This window comes from Crocodylus siamensis, chromosome 2 (genome assembly GCF_052110815.1).
Source record: "Crocodylus siamensis isolate JL-2025a chromosome 2, ASM5211081v1, whole genome shotgun sequence".
NCBI classification, from domain to species: Eukaryota; Metazoa; Chordata; order Crocodylia; family Crocodylidae; genus Crocodylus; species Crocodylus siamensis.
In genome coordinates, this window is record NC_143396.1 from 68,812,026 (window position 1) to 68,831,420 (window position 19,395).

The 19,395-nt window shown below is 44.2% G+C and overlaps 1 protein-coding gene across 1 annotated transcript in view; it reads right to left on the reverse strand.

Moving 5' to 3' along the window:
- The window catches only part of WWC2 (WW and C2 domain containing 2), a 159,113-nt gene extending 140,016 nt beyond the window's left edge, over nucleotides 1–19,097 (reverse strand). Inside the window, exon 1 of the mRNA XM_090036133.1 lies at nucleotides 18,609–19,097. Within this exon, the coding sequence (XP_089892259.1) occupies nucleotides 18,609–18,739 (131 nt within the window). The 5' untranslated portion in view covers nucleotides 18,740–19,097. The remainder of the gene's footprint in view (nucleotides 1–18,608) is intronic.
- Nucleotides 19,098–19,395: the final 298 nt, after the last annotated feature.

Sequence of the window (19,395 nt, forward strand, 5' to 3'; positions counted from 1 at the left end):
TTAGAGGTTCTGGATATTTGGTATTCCGCCTATCATACAAATATTTCAACACAAGTACTAACTGATAGTCATCTCAACAGCTGAATTTTATGGCACCTTCCATACTACGCTATGAATATGACTTACATTTTGTATGGTAAAATACTGGGCTGCATTGTTTTTCTGCTTCCCTTTTTCGTTTGTATATGCATCTATAGGCTTGTCAAAAAAACACAATTGATTTCAAGCATACTTTTTACTAACATTTTTTGCATTTAGTCTAATTTAAAACCAGCGATTAACCTTGCATTACCTTAGCCTGTCCATACATATTTCATATATAGTCAGGTATGGAATTTCACCCAAATGCTATTTGGCTCTATCAGATCAATTTCTTGTTTATTTGCAGTGGCAAATTAGAGTTGCCCAGCAGCTTAAAATCCTTTACACTATCACAAAGTAGGTTTTCTGAATACCCCATCATTGTTTCCAGGAATAAAAAGCAAACACATACACACAACCTGCAGCTGAGTAAACCCCCTCATTGATTGGACTGTAATGTATCTATGGAGAGGACAGAAATAACATACTTCTAAAACAATCTGCTGCTATCTATGTTACTACTAACTCTGGTAGGCCTAGCTCTGGTAAGCCTTTCGCAAGTGGACTGGATAATTCAAGTAATTAGTAATGGGATATGGAACATTTCTCTCTAAATCACTGGTTCAAACCCACCCTTTAACCAACATCACTATGCAACAGTTGCTTGGGACCTCTATGAAACAAGCAGATAGTCTCAATCCAGCTGCAAGCCTCAAAAACACAATTACAATTGTCCCCCTACTCTCAGCAGATAAATTAAGGATTGAACACAGTGCATCAAAAAGTTGGTTACTTTAGGCCAAATGTCAAGTAAATTGTTAGACCAATTTAAAGGAAGGTTAAACTGCTATGACTTTGCTATCATGGAACATACCTATAATATAGCATCTCTCATGCACATTGGAAAAAAGCAAAAAGAATCTAAACAAAAGCAATTCTCAGCTCAGTAACAATACCAAACAGCAAAATGGTGTTCAAGTCTAATAATTTTTAAAAACTGTTTTCCAAAACACACTCAAAACTGAAGTTAAAGTATTACAAAATGATCTAGAGCAGAGACTGAGTTTCTTCCTAACAAATCCATCAAACTGAGAGGCTAATGGGGCAGGCGCCCATCTTAATAGGTGGGCAGTTATATGAAGAGTGCACAAGGAATAGTGCCACAACTACGCATTACGGATGAGAAACTGAGTAGAAAGAACTTTTTTAAGCATTAAATGCTGCCCCGAACCTAGATGAGTTTCTGTGTCTGAAAAAAGAAGGGAAAAAAAGATCACTAGTTTGGAGGAATTCTCAATGAACAGGTCATCCAAATCCAGAGCAGAAACGTGCACACTTCCATGAACCAGAAATTCAAAGATCATTTTATATAATTATAATGCCTAGCAAGCAATTCACAGTAACACAGCAAACAGCTCACAAAAAGGAAGCAGACCTAATATAAGGGATTCAGATTACTTTCTAACACTCTGTTTTCCTAAAAGCAGTGCAGGTTCTACACTTTGGTAGGCATCATTAATTCAGCTAACACAGAAAGGTAGCTGATTAATAACAATTTCTTAGTGAACTTCAGACTTTTGTTCATTAGCTTTATCAAGCTATGAAAACAAAAGAGAAGGTACAAAAGAGGAAGTTTAGAACAATGAAGAGGGAATAAGAAAAAAGGAAAAGAGCATCAGAGGTTTAGAAACTCAGAATAAGTCATCTGTTTACTATGCATTGCATCTCACTTACCATAATAGTAAACCACAAAGTCTGACTAAAAGGCTCAATGTTTGGCTGCTTTGCTGCATCCCATAATTTCTCCAGTCATTTGAATACTATTCGAGGAATGTTTTGTAAACCTGTCAGATAATTATTCATCTCCACATTCCACCATTCGCCAAGATGACTGTAAATGTATTAGTAGTTTATTTTATACACTGCAATGCTCACAACAGAGAAGTTTTCACTCCATGACAGATTACTCAAGACATATGTCCTTATGTACGGCACAATTATTTGTTACTCAAATACAGAGAAATACATTTTACATCTACAGCACATTCCATTCAAATGGATCTCTACCAACCTGCTGGTCATATAAACACCACCACGGGCAGTCACATCTTGGCAAAAGGAAGCTATTTGATATCTTCTAAAATCTTGCAGGGAATAGGGTACTTTTGACCAAACCCTTATATTCAGGGTACTTCCATTTCTAACATACAAGCAGAACAGTCAGGGCCCCAGTGTTTGGAGTCTTACCAGATACCAGCATTACATTTTAGTAAAATGATTAAACACTACCTATCCAGCTAAAAAAGAACTCAAGTCAGTTTTAAGGAGACCAGAACCTATGACTTCAGCACACCCAAGGGAGACCTAAATACAAAGAAACAGCCCAGAATAGCTAATTCTATGATAGTTTCCTGCTATTTCATCCTATGGCTACTGTCTGCAGATCAATACAGTCCAATTTGAAAGCTAGTGCAAAATAGCTTTTGTGCTTTAAATTCAAAGAGTAGATTATTTCCCAGTGAGAAAGACCTTAGTGTTTCAAACCAAAATCTTTCATCAATAAGGCATTGTCCATCAATTAAAAAAGGAAATGAGATGTTTACTCTGCATAGCTAAGGAACTAAAACAATTAAAATGCAAAAAATTATCCCACATATATAGTTTATGCACAACTTTTACTCAATCCTGACAGAAGTCCATGGGACTATTCAAGCAACTACAACTATACAGATGCTGTAACAATCAGGGTTTTATTGAATGGTATTTTTCATATTAATACTATATTTCTGGGTACTTTTCAGAACAATAATAATATACCAAAGTAGGTACTAAGAGAATGGAGTTGAGCATTTCTGACTGCAAAATGACTGCAACATGGCTAGCCACTAGAACTGTGCGAATAGGGTATTATTCAATTCGGATTCAGCCGATTTGGAAGACAGTGATTCGATTCGGCGATTCAAATCACTGTCCCCATTTGATTCGGCCAAATCAGAATTGAAGATTCAGCACTGATTCGGCGCTGATTCAGATTCACTGGGGAGAGACAGGCACAGCCAGGTAGCTGCTCCTCCAGCTGTGCCTGTCTCTCCCCAGGTGGAAAGCGCAGTGGGAGAAGCTTCTATGGCTGCCCTGCCTGGCCCCACCTCCCACACAGCACCAGCTTCCCAGCACATAAAAAAGCCCCACACTCACCAGCAGTAGCAGTGGCTGTGGGGTCTCTGAGGCCACGTAGCAGAGGCCTCCCGCATGGCCCCCGATCTCACCCCTCCCCCAGCCCCAGCCCCAATGGCTACCTTACCCAGGCCCAGCATCCTGGCAATTTTTTAAAAAGCCCTGCACTCACCGGATGCAGCAGTGGGGATCAGGGCCTCTAAGTGCTTCTGGCAGAGCCCTCCCTACGCAGCTGCTCCATGGCACAGGTGCAGCACAGATCAGCAGGGCACCACGCACTGTCTAGAAGCTGGGGCAGTTCCACCTATCACTGGAACCCAGCACTGCTCAGCCCCAGTGGCTCTAGCTCCCAGACTGTGCACAGCACTCTGCTAAACCACACTGCACCCATGCCATGGAGCAGCTGCCTGCAGGTGCCAGGCAGGGGGGGCAATCCCCACTACTCCCCACTGCTCTGCATTGCATGGAGGGAGCTCTGCCACAAGCACCCAACATCCCCGATCTCCGCCACTGCAGCTAGTGAGTGCAGGGCCTTTTTTTTTTCTTCTTTTTTTTTAATTAAAGTGCCGGGACTAGGCTGGAGCTGGGCAGAAGATGGGGCCAGGCACAACCATGAGGGCTTCCCCAGCGGCTCCCCCTGCCTGGGGAGAGGCAGGCACAGCCAGAGGAGCCATGGGAGAACCTGCAGCCGCCTGGCTGTGCCTGCCTTTTCCCCAGTGGATGTGAATCTCCAAATCTTTTCCAAATCAATTCAGGGGCTTTGAGCTCAATTTGAACTTTTTAATGCGTCTCCCAATTTGATTCCAGTTCAGGGATTTGGCCACCGAATCGGGATGAATCTCCTCTGAATCAAATAGGTGCCCAAAGCTTTGCACAGCCCTACTGGCCACCACCAGGAGCTTTAGGAGGGAGAGCTGCACCCTGCACCACTCCACTTTGCAGCAGCTGAGGCCAGGCCAGGCAGCATACAGACTCCTCCTCCCCAACCCAGCTTCCTGCTGGTGCTGCAGCTATGCAGTCCTGGCACCATGGCTGCCAGCATCTGGGTCCACAGGGGACACAGTACAGTGTGATAAGCAGCTGTCCCACACGCCCACCACAATGAGCCACTGCCACTTCAGTGCCATTACTCCGTGCCCACTTTGAGGGAAGCTTGGCCCAGGGCAACTGCCCCCGACTTTCCTGGTGTGGGCAGGGGGGCAAGGGGAGAATGGATGAGAGAGAGCAGAGGAGTCAGCGTGCTGTGTGGCCTGGCCCAGCTCTGACTGCTATAGAGCAGAGCAGAATGAGAGTGGAGCAGTGGCTGGCAGGTCAGATAAGATCAGTTGTCACCCCCCACCTCCACAAGTCACCAAAACTCCTAGAGGGGCCCTACAACCACCCCCAGTCTACATGCTTGGGGGTTTTGTGGGAGGAAGTCTCAAAGTCTAATTATGATATTCCAAATACCAAATATTTGCACAAGTGCAAATCTGCATGGCTCTCAATACAGGATCAGGATTAGGGAGTACTTAATTCACAGTTTCACAGAAACCTCAAAATCCAGGACTGTCCACAAAGTCTGCAAAATGGAAAAAAAAACTTAATAAAAATAAATGCTGGCTCCCCAGTGGACAGTGATCCAGGAGGGGAAGGCACTGGCTGGCAGGGTGGCACAAAGGGCAGCAGACAAGGTGGTGGCTGCTCCCTTGTCTCTCCTCACCCCACCAGGGCTGCTCCACCAATAAGCACCAAGGGATGGGGTGACATAAAGGGCAGTCGACCATCCAGATGGCAGCTGCCCCCCCACCCCCGACCCCTCTTCCCCCCTGGGGCCTCTCCACCAATCAGTCCTGAGGAGCAGGGCTGCTGCAAAATCAGCTCCACATGGTGAAAAGCCCTTTGTCTCACCGTGATTTAGGTAGGTTCCTATCACACACATCTCTAAAAGGGGCTGTAAACTTCCAAAAGAGAAGACAATTGTTTGTGCCTGGTCATAAGTCCTAAGAGTAAATACAACTATTTCTGCAGTGCAAAGCTTCTTGAAAGCTTTTGAGTTAAAGCAGTGTACTTGATAGAAAGCTTATGAGTCAGAGCATTTTTTTAAGAGATATGACAAGCTACTAGTATAGGATATACTGTGCCATCTGAGAAACATTAAGTGGTTTAAAAATGAAATCAAAACCCAAGTAATGAAGTACATTTGACAACAAAAAGGAATGCACAAATGACTTACGGGTTTCCCCTTTAACAACACTGAGTGATGACAAATTACTGTGAAGTAAATGGCATGTTTGTTTTCAACAAGGAAGTTTCATACCGCTCATATTTCTCATGAAAATGCAGCACACTCCCTCCTTGAGGCTGCATTCTGTAGTTACCATTGGTTAAAAGAAATGAATTCACTCTTTATTTACAGTCTAGAATCCATTACCTGTAATGCTCCCTTCATCTCACCAAACAATATTCACAAAGGCCCCAATCCCAGCCATTGCAGCCTGCCTGCTTAATCAAATTTTTTTTAATGATTTTGACAACTTCTTCCTAGTAAACCTGTGTAAAATGGAAGTCAAACTTCAAACTCAAATATCATGTAAATCAAGGCAAACATTGTTTGGGTCACAGCCCTCCAACTGGAATCACAGATAGACCCTCTCTCTTCTTGCAAAGTGCTACTGCACGACCATAAAAGCCTACATGGCATGGATCACAGGCCTTAAGCACTTGCTCAGGAGCAGATCCACAAGGGGTGCAGTGGCACGACTGCACTCCCTATTTTGATTGGACCACATCACAGGAGTCTCCCAGGACTACTCTAAGCCCTTAAAGGAAGTGAAAATCCTGCTCCCCTCCTTTCCCTCCTCCCCTTCTGCTTTTGCTTTCCCCTCCATCCCAGGGTGGGGGAAGCACCAGAGTGTTTCTTTCCACTCCAGTTAGGCTGCATTTGGGCCAGGTTCAGCTGGGGACAAAGAAAGCAGCAATGGCAATGGGGAAGGTGGGGCAGGGAGAATCCCATTCCCTGCACCTGCTCCTGGTGGCAAGGGCAGTGAAGGGGGAAATCTACTCTTCTGACCTTCTGTTGTCACGGTTACCCTCCCCAAATGAGCCCTGCCCCAGTGCAGCCTGGCTGGGACAGGTGGGAACACCTCTGGTGCTCTCCCAGCCCCTAGATTAGTAGGAAAACCAAAAGCAACAGTTTGGGGAAGGAGGAAGAGAAGGTAAGGAAAGGGGGGGATTTTCACCAGCTTCAAGGACTTAACATCATTGGAGGCTTTCAAGGGCAGTCTGCTCACACTGGTGGGGAAGGAATCAGGGAGCTAATGAAGCAGCTACCCTGTAATGCAGGTTGCCTCTCCTGCACCCCCTCTTTGGGAAATCCTGAATCCACTCCTGCACTTGATGCATCATCATTATAAAAACCTCTTTATTAAACAAACAAACAAAAACAAACAAACAAACAAAAAACACACTCCTACTGCTTATTGATATAAAACATCTATTTAAATTTGACACACTTATTTAGAATATGTGGATAAAATTTCAAACAGGGAAGGAAAGAAAAAGACCAAGTTTAATACAGATGAAGTGTTATTAACAGCAACTTGCATGCAAGAACTTTTAATTGAAAGTCTGTAGTTTAATCAAAGCAAGCAGTGTTTATACACTCCGTACAGGTCCATGGGATAAATGGCATTTCTTTGGAAACCACTGCCAAACACTTTTACCAAGTGACTTGGTGCATGCAGCAGAAGCTAATTAGCAAGGTTAAGTCCAGTCCAGTGGTTTTCAACCATGTTAGACTCAAGTCTAGAAAATGCCAGCTTAGGTTTCGCTCATTTCTTGACTGTGGATAAATAATAAAGCAATTCTTCTGTTTGAGAGAACTCAGACCATAACAGGTCAAAATGTTTTGGACACTATGGATTCCTATCTGAAATCTCTGGATTTGTGAAATGTTTAGGTGTTTGCACACATAACTGTGCTAATATTGTGCAGCACCCTTAGAAGGCTCTCAAGGCACCCCAGAGTGTCATGATGGCTTAATTGAGAATCATTCATCTAGTCCAAGGTTTAAGAATCAACAGTGCTTGTTGCCTGCTCAAATGAACTTTGTGCTGCTGTGTATTGTTCCTATATTAATAAAAGAGCAAAAGTCTGTTACTTAATGTTGGTGAACAGACTTATTGAAGAAGCATATTGTTCTGCATCTTCCCCTATGTTCACTCCCATTAAGAGGCAGAAAGTTTCATTTTTATGGGCATTAAAATCATCACCAGAGGACAGACAATCTGCTGTTTCCTTCTGAAAATGGATACTGAATTTTGATCTCATTAGCGCTGAATAAACAGCATAGGAATGCAGTGACTGAACTTTATTGTTGTGTGCTGCACAGCAAAAATGGATCAAAATCTGAAGGCATGTCACCAAACAACTCATGAACTCCTATGCCTGAGCAATTACTTTTGCTACAGTATTGATTCAGAGTTGATGAGAGAGCTCAAGGGACTCCTAAGAAGAGACACTGTTCAAGTTTGGGAAACTGCATCTGTTCTTACTATCCAAAATGCAAATTATTGTTTCACTTGACAGAACACATTGACAAAAATCAACATCTTCCTTCTAATTCAAAAGCCTGAACCAATCCCCCCAAAAAATGTAAAACAAATCAACCTTAACAAAAGTATATTAACAAAAGGTAAAAATCAGCAAAAAATGTTTACACCAATCAGCCTTTAAAAGAAGAAGAGCCACTGATTCTATGAATTCCAGCAGGGAATCTGCTATCAATTTTTTAAACACAAAAGGTGCTCAAATATTATAGTGATTGGCAGCAGTATATTTTTATTTTTATATATATAAACCCTAAATTAGATAAACAAATACAGTACAATTACAACTTACGTGGGGGTTACGTTCCCAGGTCAGTGTGTATAGCTGAAATTGCTGGATTTGATGCCAAGTGGCTACCGCCGCCGCCACCAGGCCCAGACAAGGCAGCTAGCTGAGTGTGAGCCCCCTAGCCATGCCGGCGCGTGCAGGCAAATACCACATGGCGCCACACTACGCGCAGTTTCCCGGCCAGCACCCAGCGGCCAGCCCCAGCAGCCAAGCACGTAAAGCTGAACTCACGCAAGTTAAATACGTGTAAATTGCGACTGTACTGTAGTTCATTTCATTATGTCACTGCTTCAATACACATTCTAAACAAAAAATTCCCACATCAGATTCCCAAGGAATTATGACAAGGCCTTGCTGTTATTCTCTTTCCAAATTAAGATGGTTTTACATGTAGATAATCCCTCTGTAATCACCTCATCAAATATTAGAAGAAGAATGAATAGTATTCCAAGAACCTCCCTATTCATTCCTCCATAATTATCTGCTTGTGGATGCTGCTATGCTGCAGTGAAACTACTGCATTCCTTCCTTTCTCAGTGGCCCTCAATTTACTACAGCCCAGTCTTTGCAGGGTAAGAATACAGCAAACTTTCATACTGGCACACCAAAGACACTAGTGTCTAAAGCACACATTTAAAAAAAATGAACATGTACTAAAAGAGGTCTAGGAATTTCCAGTCTACTTTCACTCACGAGGCCTAGGGACAGGAATTACATATAAACTGGTGTAAGTGATCAGAAACTGGTTGAAATCAGTAACACAATAGAAGTTCAGTGCACATAAACAACTTTCAAAATGGCCAAAACCAGTTCAAGATAAACCAGGATGGATGTAGTATCAGACTTAACTGATTTAGGTTAAATTGGGTTTTCTGTCCCAGATCCCCTCCAGATTCAAGTCAACTAACAGCCCCCCATATACCAGGATGCTTTACACCTCCCCTACAAACCACTCCTCACAGGATGTGTGGGTTACCCTTGGCCCAAGCTGTCTGCTCCAACAGAGCCAGGAGGCATACTCTAACACCCCAGAGCTTCTGGCCTGGGCCACTGTAGGCATGTGGCTGCATTTCCAGAATCAAAAGTGAATGTCTGTTCACTTGTTTATCAGTTCAATTTATGCAGCTTAGACTACCCTCCAAAGACTGAATCTATTCAGCCTCAGACCTTTTGATGGTCTGTACTTAGCTGAGGAATAAAGCATTTATTGGAACGTTGCCAAATGCAGGTTGTTCCTAGCAAACAACCAAGGGCTGGTTCTGTAGCTGTCCCACGACTTCAGTAAGAGTTTCACATTAAAGAGTTGCAAAGACAGGCCCTCTAAGCTGTGAATATGCTGTAACTTTAGTAACAAAAAACAAAACCTGGGCAGAGTCTTCACTTTGCAATCAAAGGCAACAACGCAGACCAAGCTCCTTCCATTAGCAATTCTCCAGGATAGCCTAGACAGAAGAGGACTCCAGTATGGTAGGAAACTATGGGCAACTCTCCTAGACAATTCCACAACTTTTTATTGTTTCCTTGCAGCCACACAGTATAAAGTACAAATAAAAGTATAAAGACAAATAAAAATGGGGGAGGGAGGGGACGGGAGGCGAAGGCACAGGAAGACAGAAAAAAAAAACATTTTTCCTTCCTAGATCACCTTCAGAAACGGCTGAGCTCTAAGATCTCACCCCAGGATTTGGAAGCTAGTTACCTGCCTCAAAAAAGATTAATATAAGTATTTAAAAGCCTATATTTGTAAATAATTAAATCCATTTAATTCTTCATCTGCTTAAGCAAAACTTCATTCCCAACCAGAATTCAGTTGTACACTGTTTCCTTTTAGTGCATAAACACAAGCCAGTTCTGAAAGATGACTCTGTCTAACCATGTATTAGTAGTAGGATATTCAAGACAAAGAACCAGGCCCGAGTCATTTGCAAAAAGTTAGTTTTCCCCCAAGCACACAGTTCTTCCATTAATAGGGGCCTATACTTTATGTGGAAATATCAACAATTATATCTAAATTAAAACTCTCTCAAAATAAGGTAAATATATAGAAAGGTAAACCAAGGTACCAGCATTTATAACTTGCCTGAAGACGTGTAGCAATTCAGCAGGAAACAAGGACAGAACCTAAGTCTCTCCTGACAATTCTCTACTTTAAACATAAGAACATAGTTACCTTGCATGCATAAGTGAACACAACACCCACTGACTAGTCAACTTTACGTGTGTTGAGATGAAGAAAGTCAAGTAGCTTCATAACCCTTAAGATATAATCGATAAAGCTCTTAGTTGAGAGTCACCATGGTATTTTAATTTATGGTAAAAAATATTTGATATTTTATTTAGGAAGCTTAAAAGCAGACCTACCCACACTCACAGCAAGTGGCAGTCTTGTTAAAAAACACAATCTCTGTTGGTCTGTAAGGCTGGCTGATGCTATCACAGTTCCCCAATGCATTAGTAATACTAGAATTCTGTCTCATGCACCATTTAAATCCGGGAGACAACAGGATCTGCAGCTGAAATTAAGGCCAGGAGTTCAAACACTGCTAGCATCTCACTATGGATTAAATTCCTCTACCACCCATTTTTTATTTAAAATAAAAACCTATCAGTCAGATTAAGGAGTTCCTAACCTGCCAATGAAATCAGAACGAGGGACCAGTAGTTTCTATACATGGTCAAAGGCAGGCCCGTGGTCAGGCAGAAACAGATGGGACCTAACTATGTGGTGTGAGGGTAAAGGAGAATGAGTGCTAGCACGTAGACTGAAGCAAAAAGAAGAGGAACAGCAACAGATGCCAAAGATTCTCAGTAGAATTATTCATATAAAAAGCTGTACTCCTCAGTATATCATCAGATGATCTGTTACATATTCTTATTCTTGGCAGCCAAAAAAAAAAGAGAAAGCTATTATAAATTACTGTACAAAATATGTATTAGATAGATGCTCTAGTGATTCTATGGTTAAGGTCATGTTGACATTTGCACTTAAAGCAGTATTAAAATACTCATATTTCACAATCTAATGACTAGATTGTGCCTCTCAATTTAACACTATAAAGGACAACTGCATTTTCTATGCATTTGGAATCAAGGACTTATGACTTTACCCTTTTTAATTTTTTTCCATGAATATTTAAAGCTTTTTCAGGCCTTCTTAGCTAAGGAAACTGTAATCATGACAACCATTAATTTTACACAAAAATATCCCTTCATCACATCCTGAACATTGGACACTTTGGTCCCAACCACACAAGTGTGGATGTTTAGTTGCCCGGGGGCAACTACCAGGGGCGCACCTTGTGCTGCTGCTGCTAGTTGTTCCCAGGGAATGCCTATGTCACAAGCTCTCTGGTGTGCTCTGGGTGGGGTAGGGGAGGCTGAGGCAAGCACTGGGCTGGCCCCACCAGCCTTTCCTGGGGTCCTGGGGGACCTCATCTATATATTTACTTCCCTATGTAACCTGTGGAGCCCTATCTATATATTTACGTCCTGGGGCTGCAGGAGCAATAATCCTGCTGTTTGAAGCCTGGCCAGTAGCCGGCTCCAGTTTTGAGCAGTGTAAGCTGTCCCCACAGACACTGCTCCACTTTTTTTCCTGCAGGTTTTTTTTGACCCCTGGATATCCAGGGGTCAAAAAAAAACCCTGCACTGCTCCCTTGCAGCAGGGAGAACAACTGAACATGTGGTACATGGCACTACAGACATGTCTGCGGCACCACATACTGCACAGCTGCACTCATCTGCACACGGACTTTGTATTTAAACAAAGAAAAACAGACATTATGTTAATCTGTCATAGCTCTGCTTAGTTCTACCCAGAAGAGCAGATCCACCAGTTACTTCTGTTCTCTAATGCTGCTGCCTTACAATGTCACCCTTCCTGTTCTCACCTTCTTGCTTGGTCTTAATTTTCCAGTCCTACCCATGAACAATGGTGCCCCTGGTGGCTGGGGGGGGTCATGGTGGTAGCAGGAGCATGGTAGCAGCGGTAAGCTGGGGAGCTTCCACAGATGCCACCACCAGTGGGGGGTGGCAAGCACTGACCAAGGGTTGGCGACCACCCACTGCCGCCACCAGGAATGTCAATAGTGGCCAGCAGGGACTATGGACTGCCCACAGACATCGCCAGCAGTGTCGGCAGCAGGGTGGCAAGTGGTGACCACCCACAGGTACCACTGACTGTTGGCGGAACCTTTTTGTAGGGGGTGTACTGCCATTCTCAGGGGGTGCACGTTGCCCCTGATCCTACCTACAGCTTTGCCAGCACAGTATAGTTCCAGGTTTCAGTACATAATGAAACCACTATAAATCAGCAGGGCTGTTCCATATACTTTTGCAGAAGATGAATACTTTCCAGCAGGGTTCAGGTTCACTTTGTAAAAAGCTCAACCTCCTCTTCCCAGAAACTGGAAGTAATAAAGCAAGCAGCGTATCCTCTCCATTTCAGTGCTGACACATCAAAATTATCTTTCATAGCCACTAATAAATAATAAGATTAGGCCTCTGGCCACTAAGAGTCTGGTTTCGGGGTTTTTTTTTAAATCCTGGGTTTGGTTACATGGACAGAGTATTTCTAAAATAGTCACTATCAGGGAAACACTAAAATATGAGAGGAATATTTCTTAGTATGGCAGTGACGAACTAAGTTTTCTTAGATGCATTCCAATTCTGGAATTGGAAGTGATGAAGTGAATGGATGCAAAGGGCATTCCAAAACATTCAAGCACAAAAAGGAGTTTACACTCAACTGTTTGCTTATTTTTCAGGATAGTTCCCTTGAAGCTCCAACTTGGTTAAGCCTCTTTTGTAGAAGTTCTTGTCCTACATGTCTAGAAACACCTCAGCTACTGTAGCCACCTCATTATCATCACTTGAACTCTTCCCACAAAGGTCTGCCTGTTTCTAAAACTGAAGCAGTCTGAATGAGCTAAATCTTATAAATAAGTTGGACAAGGAAGCAGCTGAAGCCACATTTGCTCACAGAAGTCACTACAACCTGGAATGTGTGGCATGATGTTTTATTCTGTAGAAGCACCACTCCTCAACTCAGGCTAAAAACAGATGTTGGATTCATCCCGAGACAAACCATTTTATCCCAGGACAAAGTGCAATCATTTAGATGTCTATGTCCATTGCCCTGCGATAAATCCTAAAAAGGCTTTCAGGACAAGAATTACAAACAGTTTATGCCAGGACATTGCAAAATGCACCAGAATGGTTATGCTGGGGCTGCAACATCGAGGCAACAGTAGAAAAGCAGTGCAGCCACCTGCTCACTAAATCCTGATTAAAAGAGTGATATGTGTACCTGCCGATCCCAGAATATTTCTCTTCTGGGACAAACAAGTACAGCTTGTCCAGGGACAAATGCAGTGTCTGTTCCTAGCTTCAGCTTTCTTCAGTTCTTGCTCTTAATGGCTTCTCACAAGACAAGCACAGCTGTTCACTAATATAATACTCCCCACTGTTGAGAGTCATGATCATCCAATTTGGTGTCCTAAAAACTGTGCCCATGACCTTGTTGGCTGACGCTATATTCTAGATTTTCATCTGGACATGAAGATAGTGTGCACTTGTACTGCACACTCTGCTGTTTGATATCAAGATCACAGACGTGAGCCCAGATCCCATCCTGAGTCACAATCCTACTCAGTATTCTTTCTGGGTTTGATTGACACTGCCCCAAATATTCCCTAGAAATGACAAGCTATGCTCTCTACCGATCAGCACTGAACACTCTGGCCATCCATCTGGCTGACACTTTTTTCACACTCAAATCATTAGGATAGCATGAACTGACCAGTGCTAATGCCAACTGTCTCAGCTATGGCCCTGGTTACTGATTTCTGTCATTCACCACCATCCTGTGCATGGCTTTAAACCATTCTGGTGCAGTGGCCTCTCTGGGGCAATCTGACTTTGGCTCATCACCACCCCTGAGTCTCCACCACTTAAATTCAGCGCCACAGTTTCTATGCATATGAAGGGTATCCTCCCTCACCATTGGCACCACATTCTCACATATTTCCTTTATGACAAGTTGGTCATATGGAGGCAGTTCATTGCCACAGGTTTCATTCTTCTGCATTTTCAAATTTTCTGTGGCTGACTGACTTTGACATGCCTTCAAACATGTTCTGCCCAAACAAAAAAATAGTTTCTAACAAGAAAACACACCTAAAGAGCAGTACTTTCATCTGTGAAATCATATCAGTGTATCTTTGAATAGGTCAAGCTAGATAGATCACAAATACCCCTTGAAGCAATTAGGGATTAACTGGTCTTCATGCCAATTCATTTCCTGACCACTTTGACAAAACTGTAAGGTGACCCTTTAAATCAGGGCAGAGGCATAAGGCAGCAGGGGGGCGCCCGGGGAAACTGCCACACACGAGCAGCAGCAACTTCTATTGGGGGCACAACTGCATGGCTGCATAACAGCCATTTTTTTTCCGCCATGTTCCCTGCTGCCCTGTCCTAATTATTTCACTGATCAAGGCCAACTGGGTTTATGATGTGGAATTCATTTTATGCAAGCTGTTAGAAGAACACCTGTTGCAAGTGTCTGGCAATCTGAACTGGGACACTCAAAATGCACCCAACACCCAGTAGCCCAGAAACTAATATAAAATACAGAGAGCCTGACATTCCAAGAAAGAAACCTTGAAGCCTATGAACAGCTTGAAATTGGACAGAGATGGAACTGCTATCTAGTTACTCTCTCTAAGACTATGCTTGGCTTCCACCATTCTTAGCTTCCAATAGGAAGGGTATCCTCTAACCAACAGAAGGTCTATGTGCTTACTTGCTGGAAGACTGAAACATTCTGGCCACTGGCAGACATGCCCCCCCCGCCAAAAAAAACACAACAAAAAACAAGTGCTTTACCAGAAGAGGAAGCAGGTTAGTTTGACCTGGGTCCCAGCCTCTATATAGACCAGGCACTTCAGCAAGGCTTTTTGGTGCTGATTGAATCAGCTCTTAGATAAAAGCGCCAAAAAGCTCATCTGAAGCATGGGATCTATACAGACATTGGGCAAGCTGGGTCAAACTAACGTGATGCCTCTTCTGGGCATCTAATGAACTCGATGAACAGGCACACTGAGCTTAAAGCACTGTTGTCGGTTTTGGGGTTTTTTTGTTTGTTGGGGGATTTTGGGTTTTTTTTGTTGTTTTTGGGGAGGAGGAGTTCACATCTGTAAGCAGCCTTTGTTACTTTGCTTCTACCCTAGATTTTTGTAGCTTATTTCAGCAGCTTCTGTTCTGCCTCAAAGGTATGTCAAACAGGAGCACAGGAAAGCAGGGCACATTTACTCTAACCCTCTCCTACCTTCTACTGGGTCTTCTTCCCCAGCTGACAGCCATCTCTACAGTTCTCATACTTGAGCAATAAAGTATCTATTTTATTCTTATTCATTTCACTTCTGCCTAATTGGATATAAATACCACTGGTGAAACTGACAAGACTGGTTAGCTTTCAGTTTGCTCTATCCTGAAAAAATATGAGCAGAAGCAGAGATACTGTAGCCAAGACGGTAAAATATTACTGCTGGAACTCAATTTCATTTCTTCATGTTAGCATGCTTCACATTCCATACATTTCCATACACACTTTCTAGCCAAAAATCTTCTAGCCAGGCCAGCACAACACCTTAAGTGTAACTGTTGAGCTTTTTAAACCATCCTGAACCAAGACTTAACCAAGTCTTCCACAAAGTCTACATACCTTCCAGTGCACTCCCAATATACACAGACTTAAAAGGCATAAATCCAGGAGCCAAATAATTCTCCGCTTGAAATGAAAGTCTCATCCAAATCCCAGGGGTTAGTCACACAAGCAAAGTGAGGAAATCGAAACCCAAGGGTGAGGAACTGATTCCGGCTTTTCTTCATCACTGTGCAAGAATATCACTATATCAGCAGAATTGTTCCATACTCTCAGTAACAAGATGTTAGAATATAAGTGCTCTGGAGACAGGGATATCATGTTATGACGACCTATAAAGCACTCAAACTATGTCATTATATATAATGAAAAATTCTTACATTCCTATGCTAGTTAAATTTCAGCAAATCTTTAAAGGAGTTTGGATTGTCAGATCTGTTTCTAGAAGCTGTTAATTTCCTCCACTAATGAAGAAATTTCCAAACTGTAACTCTTGGAGAACTTTTTGATGAGCACAAGGAGCACATGGTGCTAGATCCTCCAAGATTTCTAAAAAAAAAAGATTTAAAAAAATTGAAAAATTCCAAATATTACCTTTTTCATTACTCCCACAGGGATAGTATGACATTGCAAATAGGATGGAAGTTGCCCTCAAGACAGCCTATTAAAAAGTCACCCTACTTAAGATTGAGAACCCCTGTACTAATGTATTCCACAAGTATTTTATAAAGATGTTATGACTTATATCAGGTGTCTAAGTAAAGTTGAACATATGTAGATTAACAGGTATTAGCATTTTGTAAAGTCATTCTCAGGATCTTTTATAGTGTCCACCACCACCCTATCTTCATTTTTACACAATTTCACATACATTCCAAGATCAACAAGAATCCAGATTCTGCTGTGCTACCATAAACCTGAAAGTCCATTGTTAGTCTACCTGCCACTTTTTAATATGCCCCTTACAGTTTTGGTATGCATTTTATAACACTGCCTGGAAATATAATGGGGCCTAAAGTGAAAATATCACAGGCATTTCAAGAAAATTATTTTACTGTTTCAAACCAGGTCACCGATATAAATTACAGATTTTGCACATGTAAACATTATAACCCGATAGTGTATAGATTCTTCATCAGTCTTCTTCTGTGCAAGTAACTTGGTTTAATAATTGAGCCATGTATGCTAGTTTAAAGATTACCTCACCTTGAGTGCCTAGTGCAACATACCTTCTTCTGTTTGCTTTGTAATAGCGAGAAACAAGATTGACAAGAGTTAATGGAGATAGTCCAAACACTGTCCCCTACATTTTTTAAACAAGGATTTCAGTTCTTTAGTCCTCATTAAAGAAAATGCAATCAAGCTCAAGGCTAAATATGACTCAAACTGTTTCACTCGGCCTCAAATCAATAAATTAACACAAGCACACACAAAGACATAATAATACTTCTGTTAATCCTTGTACAATGAGAGAGGTGCAAGCTGTAGGTACATATTCAAAAGAAAGCATAGTAGTAACTGGACCAAAGGCTTACGTTTACTAGGAGACAAATATAAGATAAATACTGTTAAATATTTTCAGGACAAAGGATCCACCAAAAAGTGTCAAACTGTTTAGTGCTGCTTTCATTTTTAAATTAGCTTGCTCAAGAGGCAGTAACAGAGATAAATGTCATCATAATTTTATTTCACCTTCTATTTGCTTTACTGAGGCATTTAGGCTTTCTTGTCGTCTGTTTTGTACAACACAAATTAGGAGACAGATCTGGAACAAAACTAACTGGAAGAAAAAACCCCAAAACTTTGTTTCACCAATGCTAATAACCAGAAGTCAAAAACAGTCACCAAGCAACTGCAGAAGTCAGTATTTAAAGCAGGTGTAACAAATACCATTGCCCTGCGAACACATCGCCACACTGGTGGAATGTACAAACGCATGTAAGCTGTCTCACAGTGGACAGGAAACCGATTATCAGGTTTATAAGATAGTCCTAATAATGTATATGGTATATGTCAGGGAAGCAGGCCTGACCCTGCCTACCATACTGGTCAAAATTTTCACCACGCCACTGAAGAGCAGCACGGCTCTGACACCAGCAAGTCGCATCCCAAGGTGCCTTTTCTCATTTCATTAGGGAAACACAAGCCCAGATCTTCATGGATAATTCAGCCAGGCGCAAGCCATAAAGGCATAATGTCATTTCTAAGTCATTGGGGGGGGGGTCTGTTTCTGTTTTGTGATGACCCGCTTTTAGGGACAAGGCTGAGGCTTCCAAGACAACGGAAGCGAAAGAAATCCCTGTGGTAAACCCTGAGCTTTTCTGGGCCAGAGAATCTGCCAATCTGTCCTCTCCCAGTCACAGAGAGAGGACAGGGTGTTAAAGCTGATGTTGGGAGACAGGAAAAGAAAAGAAAAGCCCTTTTGTAAAGTTGCAGGCAGTCTTCGGGGCTGAACGACTCGTTTCAGGTCCCTTTTGGGTTTGGAAGAGTCTCCCCCGCCCCCAACACACACACAAAATTCCCCAGTCCTCCAGCCCGCCACGGGAGGGTTGTCTGGGGCCGGGGCAAGGAGAGGACGAGGCGACCATCCCAGGCCCTGGAGGGGAGGCAGGGCTGAAAGCCGAGGCCTACCAGCGCGGGCGAGGCCTGCGGGTCTCTCAGCCTCCCGGCGAGAAGTGAAAGCACCCCCCCCGCCTCGCCTCGCCTCGCCTCGCCTCGCCCCCGCCCCGCAGCTCCAGGCGGGAGCGCCCGGGCAGCCCCGCACCCGGGGTCGCCGCCTCACTGTCCGCAGCCCGGGCCGGCCCCCCACCTGTCGCGGGGGTCGATCCAGCTGGTGCGCCGGCTGTTGTGGTCGATGTAGAAGACCTTGCCGTCGTAGTCCCGCGCCTCCTCCCAGCCCTCGGGGAGGGGGAGCTGCCCATCCCCCGCGTGCCTAGGCATGGCCCGGCGCCGGCGGGGGCTGCTCCATGCGCACCGGGAGGACGCAGGCGGCGCGGGAACAGCCCCCGGGGCCGCTCGCTCGGGAAAGCCGCCTCCTCCCACGCCCCCCGCCCCGCGGCTTCAGTCCACCATGGCCGGCCGGGCCGGGCCGGGCCGCCGCTGCCTCCGCGCGCCGCCGCCGCCGGCTCAGGGTCGCGGGCTCTGGCTCCGGGTGCGGGGAGCCCGGCTCAGCCCCGGGCGGCGGCGGCGGCGACGGCTCATTAGCATGAGATTAGCATCCATCTCATCTGCATGCACATTCCTGCCGCCGCCGCCGCATTCCTCCGCCGGCCGGGCCCAGCCCTGCCCGCCCGGGCCCGGGCACAGGCACAGGGAGCCGGCCAGCCGCGTCGTCGCGCGGGAGGGCGGCAGGGGCTCGCACCGCTCTCACAGGCACCCCCAGCCAGAGCGACAGGCATCCCCGGCTGCCCCTCTCTGCCATGGAGGCGCCTGGCTCTCCGCCCTCGCCCTCCCCACAACCAGGAGGGCCACAAACTCGCTCCTATTTCCCAAGAGGACACAGAGATTTCCTCCCCTCAGGGGCTGGGCCCACGAGCTGCCCTCACCCAAACCAAGGAGCTTCCCACTTCCGGGACTGTAGCTGTGGGGGTTACACA